This window comes from Bos indicus, chromosome 3 (genome assembly GCF_029378745.1).
Source record: "Bos indicus isolate NIAB-ARS_2022 breed Sahiwal x Tharparkar chromosome 3, NIAB-ARS_B.indTharparkar_mat_pri_1.0, whole genome shotgun sequence".
Taxonomy (NCBI): Eukaryota; Metazoa; Chordata; class Mammalia; order Artiodactyla; family Bovidae; genus Bos; species Bos indicus.
Window position 1 is genome coordinate 1,384,964 of NC_091762.1, and position 17,321 is coordinate 1,402,284.

General features: G+C 38.0%; 1 protein-coding gene across 10 annotated transcripts in view; it reads right to left on the reverse strand.

Annotated features, from left to right (window-relative positions):
• The window catches only part of POU2F1 (POU class 2 homeobox 1), a 213,091-nt gene that overhangs the window by 94,272 nt on the left and 101,498 nt on the right, over positions 1 to 17,321 (reverse strand). For 5 of the 10 annotated variants that reach the window (XR_011564792.1, XM_070782364.1, XM_070782363.1 and 2 more), the window contains exon 2: positions 3 to 68. Coding sequence is in view for 9 of the 10 variants with exons in the window: in XM_070782364.1 (XP_070638465.1) it covers positions 3 to 68 (66 nt within the window). In the remaining variant the exon portion in view is untranslated. Of the gene's footprint in view, positions 1 to 2; positions 69 to 3,182; positions 4,066 to 5,100; positions 5,160 to 17,321 lie in introns of all 10 variants that reach the window. The other 5 variants (XM_070782370.1, XM_070782365.1, XM_070782391.1 and 2 more) reach the window with 3 other exon arrangements.

A 17,321-nucleotide genomic window follows, 5' to 3' on the forward strand; every position in this document is an offset into this window, starting at 1 on the left:
ACCTGTGTTGCTATCTCCACTCTCCATAGATGGTTTACCGGTTTCTGATGGATTGTTCATTCTTGAGTCTGAAATAAATTAGAGGAGATTTTTTAAAACTTGGGGATGTGGTTAGACAGGCAAAAATTGTGGCAAACAAAAAGGTTAAGAATACTGACTAACGTTACAGCCATAAAGTTCAAGGAGAGATGGTGTCAAAACTAAAACATTGCAAACTATAATAAAATTTCATCTGAAAGAAATTTAAGATTTCCTTAACTCTGAAATGATCCACAGATAAATCATCTTTTAAAGAAATATAAGATTCTTCCAACAGAGATAACAGAAATCTAACCTGAAAAATTATGAGAGTATAATATGAAAAAGAGGAAAATGATTTACAATATGAAGCATAAAGTATATTACAGAAACAAAATTGGGGTGGGAGGGGGAGAAGTATACCTCACAAAGTAAAATGTTATTCCCAAATAGTTTCTTTTTTCATAAGTAAAGATATTCATTAATTATAACCTAAATAAGCTACTGGTAATCTTGATAACAGACTGGACAATAACTCAACAGAATAAAAAGAAAACATGTCTAAGAAAAATAACTCCATATTTACTCTCCATGCCCCCCAAAACAAACTAAACATGCATCAAAGTGAAAATATACCAAATTCACACAATTATACAAGAAGCGGACTACAAGGCATAACAGCTACAGCTAATAATTACAAAATTAAGTCACAGTCATACTCACTTAAAAATGATACTGCTTTGATATCCTAAATGGACACTTTCACAGTAATAAGTTTTCATCAAGCAATATTAATTATCTTAGAAGATATGCAAGAGGGAAAACAAGAACAAGTGCACTTTATTCCTACCTCTAAACTATACTTTTATATATCTTATTCTATTTCTCTTGTGAGCTGAAACTTAGCATATTTATAATCAAATAAGTTTACTATCAAGCAAGTTCTAACTTTTCTGCCCATCAGGTTAAGAACCATTTAACTATCATCATTAGTAGAGAATAATACTTAAACTGTATTTATTCAGATTTTTGACTCAAGAGCCCATTTTGTCATCTGTTTAAATGTTTAACTAGAAAATCAAAATAATCGTTAGTAGTCCCAATCACGTTGCCCTTAGTTATTTTATCCACAGGCATAACTGGTAAGAATCAAGAATCCTCCCATAAATTTCATTTCCAATCTGGAAGCTGTGCAATGGCTTTTCTAAAACAGTTTTTGAAACCAATGCTTGCCTTAGGGCTTAAGCAGTTCTAACATATCTTTGTTTTGTTCTTCTCATGTTCAGAGTTCAAATTTGTTAAGTCTGCAGTCATAAATGAAGGCAGTTCTCTAACTTCCTTCCCAGACCCATCCAGAAAAATGTAAATATCATCTGAAAGCATACCAAGTTTTGAAAGCAACAGGTGTACAACTTAGTAAATATCAGCTTTCTGAATGACTTAACCAAAATCTTATGAACGTCAACAAAAGTCACAATAAATCTAATAGAATATACTAATAAAGCATACATGCTGCTCAATGCTTCCTTTATAATATATTTTAAAACAAAATGGGAAAAAATGAACTAGCTTACATTCATCAGAAGGGTAACAATTTTTTCCCACAAACCATAAAAACAAAGCTGTAGGCACAGTTCTTAACAAGTCATGGTCTTGTATAATTCATATCTTGGTTTCCACATGTATAAATTAAAAATTATCTCACAGATATTCTATGTGAATCTTCTATGCATTTTCTATTAAACTCTAAAGAGTTTAATACACATACACAAAAATAAATAAAACCAAATTCTGACTAACTATACAACTATGAATGTTGTACACTGGAATGAAGTGGAAAAATGTTTAAATGATATTAACTGTGAACTGAAAATAACAGAATTTCTAATTCTAAAATATAATGCCAAAAATATTCAAAAAGGCACTGTCCTTTCTTGAGTTCCCAACTTAGTAGACATAAAAGAGTAAATACAAGTAAGTCTGATTTATGTTTGAAGCTTTTTTTTCTCTCTAGGCACACTAAACTGACTCTGTGAGTCCAAAACACAATCTACTGGTTGCTCTTGGACTCAATTCTTGACATCAGTTTGTTATTTTAGTCATTCACCCTTTTTCATAGTGGTTCTATCAATGTTGTGTAAGTATTACTACTATCTTGGGTTTAGACCATGCCTTCTGCCTAAAAATTCAAACATTTTCAGATCTCTTATTTTATTATGAGCAACTGCAATGGTGTTAGGGACAGCCTCCATTTTTCAAGTGGGAAAAATTACATACAGGAAAAAAAAATAATCCAGGGTTCATAACATCACTTGGAGATGTGACCAGAGTAACCCAAAGAGGTTTCAACAGTTCTTCATATAAACAGAAAAAACTCAGCCCAAAATACGGTCACTATAGTCACAGTACATCTAAAAACCAAAGTGCTTCAGTCTATTTTAAACCTTAATCAAAGACAGTTTATATATTCAAGCCACACATTTCTCTCCCGAAATCTTATTGTTCTTTAGGAAAAAACTACAAACACGCTTTCCAGCACTTAAAAATTGTTTCCTGAAGAACAGAGTTGATTTTTAAAAATAAAAAAGGCTAGTATTAATCAAAATTTGAAAACAGTTAACAGTTTCTAAAATCTGGAAATTGATCAGCAGTCCTACTGCAGTTAACCATTCCCACTACCTTCTGCATTAGGATTTATGGGAACAACTATGTACTACGGCTCCATCTTATTTTTCACCAGGCGGTTTTGGTTTTTAGATAAGATATTCATATTCAGTATGCAAAACATTTTTACTAATATGTACATATTATGGAGGTACACTTTATATCTTGTTTCAGATTTAGACTGTTGTTTTAGAACAATATGAAATGCTCTCAACAGAAATTCCCAAAAAGCAAAAATGTCCTCCATTCAAGTAGAACTCTAAATCCACACTATTTACTGAAAATCTCCTCTGAACCAGAAGAGCTAGTGGTAGGGAGGAACTTACTGTAAATTCAAGCAGGCTTATGCTTTGCAAATGCTCTCCTCCTTCCCAGCTCAGTCCGCTTCTCCCCCCTCCCACAAGTTGGTTGCATATGCGATTAAGTATTGATGCATAGTCAACCCTACACACACTATTTCCATATTAAAGCTTATAAGAAAGAAGTGTGCTGGCACCCACCTAGGACACAGTCACTGCAGTCCAGCATCGCTGTGAAATCTTCGAGAAGTTCAGACAGTCCAAAGCAAGGAAGAAACAGGTAGCGGTTTGGTGTCGGAGAAAGAAGGTACTACTATTTCTAAATCTACACTATATTCTTTAGAGAACAAGGGTGGGAGGTGGAAAGTGGATTAGGGGGAGAAGCAAAATACAACTTCAGTTACACCATAGCAATCTTCAACTGAATAAGGAAACTTCAGTTGCTCAGAGTAGTTTTAGTCTCTCTTACCAGCTAGGACTGACATTGTCAAGGCAACTGAAGCATGAAAAGTTCCCCTTTTTGTAATAAAATAGAAACAAAGATTGCAGCTGGCAGTTTCCATAATGAAGCTTAATCAGTATGCGCGTGATTAGGGCCTTATGCAAATCTCTCCTCGTTAGCACAGCAGCCAGCACTTTGAAGTCCACGAACAATTCATTTACAGAATACACTGAAAGCACCCCCTGCATAATTTAAATCATTGCATAAATATTTATCAGTCTATTTGCATATTAATTGGCAGTGCATGAAGGGAAAAATTATCTCCTGAGTGCCAGCATAATAATTAGGAGGATAAAATGAGATTTCTTCCAATGGTCTGGCTTCTTGGACCTAACTTAAGATAGTACTGAGGGAGAGGGGAGGGACAGGAGACAGTGTTCTGTTAAAATGCCACTGAAATGACACGTACAAATTAGAAACAACTCTACAGACTTAAGCACCTTTAATCTTATTCCTGCTGGCAACAATGACTTCAGTAATAAGAGGATTTGCAAAAAGCTTTCGACACAATCCAAATAATCCCAAGGAAACAATTAGCAAGGTAGAAGCAGAACACAGGGCTGTCAAGATGGTGCTAGCCTGCTGATAGAGAATTTTCCAAATATTAACATACACTGTCAGGGGAAAGTCCTACTTTAAAACAAGGAACCAACAAATATATGGAAGCAATGCAGCATCTATAAAATTATCTTCATGAGTATGAAAACTCATTAGCTACAATTTCTTTTATACTATCAAATTAATCAAATAGATTAATGAATGCCACCTATCACAAAATATCCTTCCTCCATCAAAATCAATCTAAAGTGTATGACAATTTGTTATTTACAATATCATCAAAAAATGTGTCATTAAATTGTGGAATTACTTAGTGTTTTCCAGTAAATTTCACTTAATGGATATGAATCTATAAACTTAAAATACTTACAAAAATATATTTATTCAATTTAAAATGAATTTACAAGGTAAAACATCAATCCCAAATTTTTTAGGCATTACCTTATGACAACATTTTAATGTAATCATTAGACAGTTTGAGAGATTTCTAAAAACCCATGAGATAGGCATTACTACTCCTTTTTAAAAATAAGGAAACTGAGGGACAGCTTTAGAGCTGAAGTATTTTACCTAATGTTACACGAATAATTTGGAGTCAGGATTTAAAACCAGATTTTGCTGACATTAAAACTTGAGCACCTGGCCACTATAATACCTAGGTACAAATTATACATTTAGGGAACTGGTAGACACAGAGGGCCTGAATCAAGCAGCAGACTAAAACAGTTTATTTTCAGCATAGTAAGGAAACCAATAATTGGTGACAATGACTTTGTGTTTAAAAGTCAAGTGTGTGTGGGCACACAGAAGAGTGCACTAGGTTTGAGAGTTCTTAACGGTTATTATTTCATTAATAATTGCTTTTATTCAGAACTCATCTTCAAGCATGCCAAGTGTCTGATTCTTAAAAGTATGTATATACCTTTCCCTAACATTAAGGGTGAAATGAAACAATATGCATATGAGGAAATGAAATATAAGATTTCTCTAAGGGATATTCAAAAGATTTCCCTGCAAGTCAACAACTTTGTTAGGAACAGAACCAAAAAGCTCTCTTACCTTTTAGATCAGCACTCTATTTATATTGCTAGTTTTTCTGTTTTATAGAACCACAAAATCTGTAAGAGAGGGAGTTTGGGGGAGAAATTTAACACTGGCATGTAGTACCTGTGAGACTTTCCCTCTTTGAACCTTCCTTTCCTCATCTGTAAAATACTATCTTTTTCACGAGGCTGCTGTGAGGATAAATGTCCCTGTGCTTCTCAGACTAGACCCTGCACTGGAGCAGGAGGTGGTTGTGCCAGAGAAGACATGAAGACATGGGACAAACATGGTGTATCTTCTAAGATCATCGATTCTATTCAATAATAATTCATAATACTTTGTATTAAAACAATCAAGAATATATTATGGAACAGAAAACGAAACAAATGAATTTTTAAGGTAGAATGTATTGGACTATACAGCTTCTACTTGGCAGGAAAATATGAGAAGTAGCGATGAATGTGATTGGAATTTGGTGGATGTCAGTCAATAAATGTTTTTTTCCTTCTTCTGCCTTCATAAAATTTGACATTTACTGCCTGCATTTATCACAGAACCTCTCTGAACCTCACAATCTACCTTTTTCTACTGTATGCGGTAAATACCACTCAACTATATTTCTGATGCCAACTAGGTCTTTCATCCATCAGCCAAGGATGACTTATAGCTACAGAGAGACAATCACGGGCAACTACGGAGTGTTTACCAGAAGGTACCTGCAGGGCAGTATAACAACCCTCCTCTCCCTCAGGTCAAGAGAGTTCCACAGGGTCTTTCTGCACAGCAGGCCTATACCTCACCAACTCATATAAGTGAAGTCGCTCAGTCGTGTCCGACTCTTTGTGACCCCATGGCCTGTAACCTGCACCAGGCTCCTCTGTCCACGGGATTCTCCAGGCAAGAATACTGGAGTGGGTTGCCATTTCCTTCTCCAGGGGATCTTCTTGACCCAGGGATCGAAGCCAGGTCTCCCACATTGCAGACAGATGCTTTACCCTCTGAGCCACCAGGGAAGCCTCCAACTCACATAGGCTACTATGAAATGTGAGACCTCCTTCCCCTTACTCCACAACTCACCATCTTCACCCCAGGATGAGGCAGAGAGAGGCAGCATGAGACGCAACTATCCAGGATGACATGAAGCCTCACCTTACCCAGGCTACTGACTCTGTCACAGTGGTAAGGGTGAAGAAAACTCTCTCTCTGTCACTCTTGATCTAGGTACTTTGTGCATTCTAGACGGAAGGCTTAAATATTGGAAGGTTGTTCAGGCCTTTCATAGATGGATCGGGGGAGGGATGGCCACCATTTCTCCATTAGAGTCCCCTATCCATGGAATACTTAGATATGAAAGAGGGGAACAGACAGAGAGCTTTTTCCACAAAGTCTCAAATGTTCCTGGTGGCTCAGCTGGTAAAGAATCCGTCTGCAGTGCGGGAGACCTAGGTTCGATCCCTAGGTTGGGAAGATCCCCTGGAGAACGGAAAGGCTACCCACTCCACTATTCTGGCCTGGAGAAGTCCATGGACTGTATAGTCCATGGGGTCACAAAGAGTCGGACACGACTGAGCTACTTCCACTTCAAATGTTCACTTGGTCCTCTGTCTGAAATAGCACATTAAGGCTTAACCTAAAAAGAATATCCTTTTTAAAAAGAAGAACCATTTCTGGGAGGTTTGTGGGATTGCTATTCACACTTCAGCATGAATTAAATCAATATAAATTGCTTTCTTTTTAAGACCTAGTTTGGCTTCCCTGGTGGCTCAGTCAGTAAAGAATCTGCCTGCAATGAAGGAGACCTGGTTTGATTCTTGAGTTGAGAAGATTCCCCTGGAGAAGGAAATGGCAACCCACTCCAGTATTCATGCCTGGGAAATCCCATGGACAAAGGAGCCTGGCAGGCTGCAGTTCATGGTATCCCAAAGAGTCGGATACAACTTCTTGATCAAACCACCACCAAGACATAGTTTAGGAGTTGATTAGTAAGGTAACAATTGTTTCCACTGGAAGAGGTCAATAAATACTCTTTTTTAAAATAAATACTTTTATTAAGTATAGTTGATTTATAGTGATTCAGATGTACAGAAAAGTGATTCAGAGACATATTTTCAGATTCTTTTCCATTGAGTTCAGTTCAGTTCAGTCTCTCAGTTGTGTCTGACTCTTTGTGACCCCATGAACCACAGCACACCAGGCCTCCCTGTCCATCAACAACTCCCGGAGTCCATCCAAACCCATGTCCATTGTGTCAGTGATGCCATCCAACCATCCTATCCTCTGTCATCCCCTTCTCCTGCCCTCAATCTTTCCCAGCATCAGGGTCTTTCAAATGAGTCAGCTCTCCACATCAGGTGGCCAAAGTATTGGAGTTTCAGCTTCAACATCAGTCCCTCCAATGAACACCCAAGACTGATCTTCTTTAGGGTGGACTGGATGGATCTCCTTGCAGTCCAAGGGACTTTCAACAGTCTTCTCCAACACCACAGTTCAAAAGCAGCAATTCTTCGGTGCTCAGCTTTCTTCACAGTCCAACTCTCACATCCATACATGACTACTGGAAAAACCCTAGCCTTGACTAGATGGACCTTTGTTGGCAAAGTAATGTCTCTGCTTTTGAATATGCTGTCTAGGCTGGTCATAACTTTTCTTCCAAGGAGCAACTGTCTTTTAATTTCATGGTTGCAGTCACCATCTGCAGTGATTTTGGAGCTCCCCAAAATAAAGTCAGGCAGTTTCCACTGTTTCCCCATCTATTTGCCATGAAGTGGCGGGACCAGATGCCATGATCTTAGTTTTCTGAATGTTGAGCTTTAAGATGACTTTTTCACTCTCCTCTTTCACTTTCATCAAGAGGCTCTTTAGTTCTTCTTCACTTTCTGCCATAAGGGTGGTGTCATCTGCATATCTGAGGTTATTGATATTTCTCCCGGCAATCTTGATTCCAGCTTGTGCTTCCTCCAGCCCAGCATTTCTCATGGTGTACTCTGCATAGAAGTTAAATAAGTAGGGTGACAATATACAGCCTTGACGTACTTCTTTTCCTATTTGGAACCAGTCTGTTGTTCCATGTCCAGTTTTAACTGTTGCTTCCTGACCTGCATACAGGTTTCTCAAGAGGCTGGTCAGGTGGTCTGGTATTCCCATCTCTTTCAGAATTGTCCACAGTTTATTGTGATCCACACAATCAAAGGCTTTGGCATAGTCAATAAAGCAGAAATAGATGTTTTTCTGGAACTCTCTTGCTTTTTCAAGGATCCAGTGGATGTTGGCAATGTGATCTCTGGTTCCTCTGCCTTTTCAAAGACCAGCTTGAACATCTGGAAGTTCATGGTTCACGTATTGCTGAAGCCTGACTTGGAGAATTTTAAGCATTACTTTACTAGCGTGTGAGATGAGTGCAATTGTGTGATAGTTTGAGCATTCTTTGGCATTACCTTTCCTAGGGATTAGAATGAAAACTGACCTTTTCCAGTCCTGTGGCCACTGCTGAGTTTTCCAAATTTGCTGACGTATTAAGTGCAGCACTTTCACAGCATCATCTTTTAGGGTTTGAAACAGCTCAAAGATGGAGAAGCTCTACACAGTCATCAAAAACAAGACCGGGAGCAGACTGTGGCTCAGATCATGAACATGAAGTCTTTTCCACTAAAGGCTATTAAAAGATATTGAATATAGTTCCCTGTATTATATAGTAGGTCCCTGTTGTAATCTGCTTTATATAGTAGTAGTGTGTATATGTTAACCCCAAATTTCCAATTTATCTCTTCCTTACCATCTCCCTTAGTAACCATAAGTTTGTTTTCTATGTCTGTGAGTCTATTTCTGTTTTGTAAATAAGTTCATCTATAGAATTTCAGTTTCCACATATACGTGATATCATATTTGTCTTTCTCTGACGTATTTTACTTAAATATGATAATATCTAGGCCCATCCATGCTGCTACAAATGGCGTTATTTCACTCTTCTATGGCTGAGTAATATTCCATTGTGTGTGTGTGTGTGTGTGTGTGTGTGTGTGTGTGTGTGTGTATATATGTCACATCTTATCTATTCATCTGTCTTGGCTTCTTAGGTTGCTTCCATGTCCTGGCTACTGTAAACAGTGCTGATACGAATACTGAGGTGCATGTATCTTTTTGAGTTCAAGTTTTCAGATATATGCCCAGGAATGGGATTGCAGGATCATATGGTAACCCTATTTTTAGTTTTTAAAGGAATCGTCCTACTTTTCTTCATAGTGGCTGCACCAATTTACATTCCTACCAACAGTGTAGGAGGGTTCCTTTTTCTCCCCATCCTCTCCAGCATTTATTATTTGTGGATTATTAACAGTAGCCATTTTGACTGGCATATGTGAATGATGCCTCCTAAGGTTGCAGGACAGGGATTTGAGTACACACACCAAAAAAGAAAAAAATACAATAAACCCCCAAACCCCAAATGGAATGTCTACCATTTACTAAAAATTTAGATGACCAAATACCAAAGAGTATTTATTTTTAGTAATTACCTTTTATCAAATCTTTACAAAGCATTCAACTTGGGTTTTCACAGGAAACTTAAGTTTTTCCAGAAACCTAACTTTTTCCTTGATTTATTTAATAATTATTTAAATTGTCTAATTAAATAAGAAGATGAAACCAGTATGAAAAGGCCTGACAGCACAAACCAGTACATGAACCCCGATACCCAACCACCTCCCGCACCAGCAGCAGATATGCACAGGCACACTAAGGAGCAAGCACTCAGCAGGCTGAGGGCGTCATCAGGATGCTTCAAGCAGGGATTCTGAGGGCCTCAGTTAAACACATCTGTCATAGGTGGTGGTTTGTTAAGAAGCTGCCACACCAGAAAGCAGCCAGTATTGAAGAGGCTCACGCTCTGGTCTCTTCCTTAACCTGTGCTACCTTCTACAACCACGCCACAGCTCATTCACTGCTCAATCCAAAACTCTGGCATTCTTCGGTAAACACAGCATCATTACAAAACCCAACCCTGAACTGCTTAGCTATAAAAGCTTAAATCTTTTACCATTACACTAAACTTTTCTATTTTACCATTCTGGTTTTTATTTCTATAACTGTCTTTTGTTTTAAACAGTTTTGCAGTCATTTATCTCATGTAAAAACACGTTCAATAAGTATTTACTAAGTGCTGTCAGACACTAGAATAGGAATTGGGACTACAATGCTGAGTCACAGAATACTTACAATTCCACAGTAGACAAAATATTAAACAATCATCTAAATACAGAATATGGCTCGGTGGTAAAGAATCTACCTACCAATCTCTGATCCAGGAAGATCCCCTGAAGAAAGAAATGGCAACCCACTCCAGTATTCTTGCCTAGTCAGATGCTTAGCAATTGAACAGCAGAAACAGCAGTAAATACATAACTATAAGTGTGAAAATCCCATGGAGGAAAAGAACAGGTAACAACACAGATCTGTAATTTATTTTGACATCCTTGGCTAATCTTAGAGTTCTCCAACCGTAAGAATAGGAATGTGACTTTTTCTCTGATTACATTTCTTAAATCCATGAAAAACAGACTTTGTTTAAAACCACGTGCTACTTTGGTTGTTCCTATCCATCCTTTGAACTAGGCTTCCCAGGTGGCTCTTGATGAAGGTGAAAGAGGAGAGTGAAAAGGCTGGGTTAAAATTCCACATTCAAAAAACAAAGATCATGGCATCTGGTCTCATTACTTCATGGCAAATAGATGAGGAAACAATGGAAATAGTGAGAGACTTTATTTTTGGGCTCTAAAATCACTGCAGATGGTGACTGCTGCCATGAAATTAAAAGACGCTTGTTTCTTAGAAGAAAAGCTAAGACAGACCTAGATAGAGTATTAAAAAGCAGAGACATCACTTTGCCAACAAAGGTGTGTCTAGTCAAAGCTATGGTTTTTCCAGTGGTCATGTATGGATGTGAGAGTTGGATAATAAAGAAGGCTAAGTGCTGAAGAATTGATGTTTTCGAACTGTGGTGTTGGAGAAGACTCTTGAAAGTCCCTTGGACAGCAAGGAGATTAAACCAGTCAATCCTAAAGGAAATCAACTCTGAGTATTCACTGGAAGGACTGATACAGAAGCTGAAGCTCCAATACTTTGGCCACCTGATGCGAAGAGCTGACTCACTCATGCATTTTGCATACAAGTTAAATAAGCAGGGTGACAATATACAGCCTTGACGTGCTTCTTTGTTATTTTGCTCTATACCAATTTTACTGTCACACATGTAGATTCATGCAATCACCACTGCAATCAAAATACAGGACCATTTCGTCACAAAGAATTTCCCCGCTGCCACCCACTATGGCTAAGTTAAATATGAAAGTTAAATAAGTAGGATGACAATATACAGCCTTGTTGTGCTCCTTTCCAAATTTTTAACCAGTCCGTTCCATGTCCAGCTCTGACTGCTGCCTCTTGACCTGCATAAAAGCTTCTCAGGAGACAGGTAAGGAGGTCTGGTATTCCCATCTCTGAGCAATTTTTGTTGTGATCCATATAGTTTATTGTGACCCCCAGTCCCGTCTGTCTTGGGTGGCTCTGCATAGCATGGCTCATAGCTTCACTGAGTTATGTAACCCCTTCATCACAACAATGTGAAGGGTGATCTATGAAGTGAAAAAAGTGGAAGTAAAGTCGCTCAGTCGTGTTCGACTTTTTGCGACCCCATGGACCATAACCTACCAGGCTCCTCTGTCCATGGGATTTTCCAGGCAAGAGTACTAGAGTGGGTTGCCATTTCCTTCTCCAGGGGATCTTCCCGACCCAGCAATCAAACCCGGGTCTCCCACATTGCAGGCAGAGGCTTTACCGTCTGAGCCACAAGGGAAGCCCATGAAGGGTGTATCTGAAGGGAATATGCTTATTTGCCTTCATACCACCTTCAGTGACATGTCCATTGTTTTCCTAGATTTTTTCTAAAAATGCAAAAATCTGTTGCTTTGTTTCTTTTGGCCATTTCCCACAACTTGTGGGATCTTAGTTCCCCAACAAGGGATTGAACGGGGACTCTTGGCAATGACAGCATGGAGATCTAACCATCGACCAGGGAATTTCCTCCAAATCTCTTTTTTTCTAATGGATTTGTTTTTCTCTGGTTCAGTTCTGAGAATTCTTTATACATTGTAGATAACAATCCTTTATCAGGCATGTGCTTTGCCACTATTCTTCCTCACTGTGGAGTCTGACTTTCCATCCATTTAACAGAGCTTTGCACACAGAAAAACTGTTTAATTTTGATAAAGTCCAGGTTATCAATTTTTTTCTTTTACGGACTGTGTTTTGGTGTCATAATTAAGCATTTTTTACTGAGGTCTATGTCTTAAAAATTTTGTTTTTAATCCTAGTGTGAGGTTTAGGGTAAAAGTTTTTTTCCCCCTCATTTGTTGAAAAGACACTTCCTTCACTGTTTTTGTACTTTAGTCACAAATTCACTGGCTGTACTTGTATAGATATTTCTGAGTTTTCTATTTTGTTCCACTAATCAATGTGTCAATGTCCCTAATACCGAGCCTTGATTCTTATAAAAACTCTTGAAATTAAAGATGGATTCTTCACATTTTCTTCTTTTCAAAATTTTATTAACTTTTCTAATTCTTTTGCATTTCTGTATTAATTTTAGGATAACAATACCTATTAAAAATCTTAACAGAGTTAATGGATACACACTACTAAGTAAAATAGATAAGTACAAGGACCTACTGAGTAGCACAAGGAATTATACTATTTTATAATGAACTATAAAGGAAAAGAGGGCTTCCCAAGTGGCTCTGTGGTAAAGAACCCTTCTGTCAAGCAGAAGTCATGGGTGTGATCCCTGGGTCAGGAAGATGCACTGGATAAAGGAATGGCTACCCACTCCATTATTCTTGCCTGCAGAATCCCATGGGCAGAGGTCGCAAACAGTTGGACAAGACAAAGTGACTGAGTAGCACAGCATCAATGGAAAAGAATCTGATCTCATATATCACTTTGCTGTATATCAGAAGCTAACAACATTGTAAATCAACCATACTTCAACAAAAAAGCAAAAACAAAAAAAAAAAATCTTAAAGGAATTTTAATAGGAATTACATTAAACCTGTTTATCAATTGGGGAAGAATTCATCTTTCCTATGTTGAATCTTCTAATCCATGAACACAGCACATCTCTCCATTTCCCTTAACTTCTCCCATTAGTATTTTTAAGTTTTCAGCAAAGAAGTCCTGAATATGTCCTGCTGGATTTTAAATTAAAAATTCTTTTTGGATAGGGCTGCTAGAAACAAATTCTATTTGTTTTCCTCCATCTAAGAATATCTTGATTTCTTCCTTCATTCCTGAAGGATATTTTTCCTGAATATAGAATTTTTGAGCTCTTTCTGTACTTTAAAAATATTTTGCAAATGCCTCATAGTCTCCATGGTTTCCGATGATTAATCCACTGTTATTGGAACTGTTTCTCCCCATACATACGCTGCCACTTCTCTCCTTGTATTTTCAAGATTTTTCCTGTCTTTAATTTTACGTAAGTTTTATTATGATGTGTCTTGCACATTTCTTTGGGTCTATCTTGTTTGGAATTTGCTCAGTTTCTTGGAGGTGCAGGTTTATGTCTTCTGCCAAGTATGGCAAGTTTGTGTCCATTATTTCTTTAATTACTTCTCAACCCTGCATTCTTTCCACTCTTCTCCTTCTCTTGCTGGAGTCTTTTTTGGTCACAATCCTACAGGTACCTAAAGCTCTGTTCATTTATTTGTTCTAGTAATGTCTACTGTTTTATCTTCAGGATCCCTTTGTCCCCTCCATTCTACTATAAGCCTACCCAGTGAGTTTTTTCTTTCAGTTATTATGGGTTTCAATGCTAAAATGTCCATTTAGCTCTTATATTCACTATTTCTTTATTGAGGTTTTCTGTTTTTTCACTGAGCCTTGATTTTTTACTTCTTTTACTGTTTTGGTGAAGAAATTACTAGTGGAAATGCTTTAAAAAATTATGGCAATATGTAAAAAAGAAATAGAAGCCAGCTTGAAATGTCTCCCATTGATCAACTTTTGGACAATTTGGACAAAGTGAAAAACAATGATGAATTATAACCATTACTCACAGAAAGTCATGAGTCCATGCTTATATAAAAATAAATGAAGAGAGAGAAGAATAAGTTCTTCCTTACAGCAGAATGTCAGGAAAAGCAACATTTGGGAACCATTATATTAGGTTGATACAAAAGCAGTCACGGTTTAGGGCTGTGAATTTTAAATCATTAAAACTTGGCTCAAACACATCTTTATTAACAAAATAGGAACCATTTCAATCGACACATTTTTGCCAATGAGAAATAAGTTTGTTTACTCCTGTAGCATAAAAACCCTTTCTTCAGAATTCATGAACTCTTGGCAAGCATTTTCTGTCTCCTACTGGTTGTGGAAGTGTTCTGCCTGCAAAAAGTTGTCGAGATGCTTGAAGAAGCCGAGGTTGGTTGGTGAGAGGGCAGGTGGGGCAAAATTTCATAGTCCAATTTGTTCAACTTTTGAAGTGTTGCTGGTGCAATGTGTGGTAGGATGCTGTCATGGAGAAGAACTGGGCCCATTCTGCTGACCAATGCTGGCTGGAGGCCTTGCAGTTTTTGGTGCATCTCACCAATTTGCTGAGCCTACTTCTCAGATGTAATGGTTTCGCCAGGATTCAGAAAGATCACACTGGCCGAAAGACCACTAAACAGTGACCGTGACCTTTTTTTGGTACAAGTTTGGTTTGGGGAAGTGCTTTGGAGCTTTTCTCGGCCCAACCACTGAGCTGGTCGTCACCAATTTGGTATAAGATCCACTTTTCGTCACACATCACAATCCAATTGAGAAATGGTTCGCTGTTGTTGCATAAAATAAGAGAAGACACTTCAAAATGACAATTTTTAAAAATTTTCAGTCAGCTCATGAGATATCCACGTATCAAACTTTTTCACCTTTCCAATTTGCTTGAAATACCAAATGACTGTAAAATGGTTGACATGGAATCTTCAGCAGTTTCTGTAGTCATAAGAGGATCAGCTTCGACAACTGCTCTCAGCTGTCCTTTGTCCACTTTTGATGCCCGGCCACTATGCTCCTTATCTTCAAGCCTCTTGTCTCCTTTGCAAAACTTCTTGAAGAACCATTGCACTGTATGTTTGTTAGCAGTTCTTGAGCCAAATGCATTGTTGATGTTGCGAGTTGTCTCTATTGCTTTATGACCCATTTTGAACTCAAATTAAAAAATCACTCAAATTTACCTTTTGTCTAACATCATTTCTATAGTCTAACATAAATATAAAATAAACAGCAAGTAATAAGTTATAGGAGTAAAAAAACAAAGCAGGAAATGTGCATTAAAATAATGTATAACATAATCTCATTTACTTAAGAATGCATTCCAATATGAAGTGGCAAAGTTCAACAATGTAAGACCAAAATTACTTTTGCACCAACCTAATAGTAGTAAATTCAGTCAAGAAACAACCAATTCTAAATACAGTGGGTGAAAATTTGATGACAAAAATTTATAGTTTGCACACAAAATATAAGACTTCCCAGGTAGCGCTGGTGGTAAGGAACCTTCCCGTCAATGCAAGAGACTTAAGAGACAGGTTGGATCACTGCGTTTGGAAGACCCCCTGCAGGAGGGCATGGCAACCCACTCCAGTATTCTTGCCTGGAGAATCCCATGGATGAGGACCTGGTGGGCTACAGTCCATGAGGCTGCAAAGAGCCCACAAAATATGTATTAATTACAAAGGGAAGAAGTGTACCTTACAGTAAAGAAGCTTGGTAAACACCACCTTTAATTGAGTGATCAAAGTGAGTATCACTAGTCAAGAGACAAATCAAACCTCTAGCCCTCTAAAAAATGAGAACACTTCACCACTGTGAGATTCCAGCCATAGACACCTAAACCTGAATCTAACCATGAGAAGGCAATGGCACCCCACTCCAGTACTCTTGCCTGGAAAATCCCATGGACGGAGAGCCTGGTAGGCTGCAGTCAATGGGGTCGCTAGGAGTGGACACGACTGAGCAACTTCACTTTCACTTTCATGCATTGAAGAAGGAAATGGCAACCCACTCTAGTGTTCTTGCCTGGAGAATCCCAGGGACGGGGGAGCCTGGTGGGCTGCCATCTCTGGGGTCGCACAGAGTTGGACACAACTGAAGCGACTTAGCAGCAACAGCAGCAACCATGAGGAACTATCAGACAAGCTCTAAATCAAACACATTCCACAAAACATATTCTTCCAAAGTGTCACAGTGCTGAGAAATCAAGGAAAGACTAAGGAACTACTCCAGATGGAAGAACACTAAAGAGACATGACAACTAAATGCAAAGCATGATCTTGGATTGAATTCTTTTGCTATGAAGAGGATATCTAAGAGAACTAAAAAAATTTGAATATGGTCTACGGATTAGTTGGTAGCAATGAATTATTGTGAATTTCCTGAGTTTTATGTTTGTATCGAAGCTATGCAGCAGAATGTCCTTATCTGCAGCAATTATATATACTGAAGTATCTGGGAGTGACAGAGCATCAAGTCAGCAGCTTATTCTCCAAAGGTTCAGGGAAAAAGTTATCTGTACTATTTTTCAACATTTCTGTAGTCTAAAATCATTTTACAAGAAAAAGGAAGATATAGCAAAGATTTGGGGGGGAGGGGAGGAAGAGATCAACAAACTATCGAACACTGTTTTATTACCGTACTGGATTCTTGTTCTCTCCAATCTTCAGAAATCTCTGATCACAAGATACATATTAACACAGATTAAACTATAATTCTTCCAGAGCGTGAAACCTACAGATAATCTAGTATCAGAGTGCACTTGAAATAAATTAAACAGTATTCTGATGGGCATCTCAAAATATGGTGGAGGAGTTGACATTTTAAAGCTTTACATTGAATTAATGGTAGTTCAGGTTAAAACTCAGATCTAAGCACTGAGTATTGGACAACTTTCCATAGCTTGTGTCGTATCACTTACTTATATCCAAAGAAAGAAAAAGAATTTGAAATCCAGTACAACCAAAAATGCTATTAAATATTTTAGAAACTGGACTGCAAGGAGATCCAACCAGTCCATTCTGAAGGAGATCAGTCCTGGGATTTCTTTGGAAGAAATGATGCTAAAGCTGAAAACTCCAGTACTTTGGGCACCTCATGCGAAGAGTTGACTCATTGGAAAAGACTCTGATGATGGGAGGGATTGGGGACAA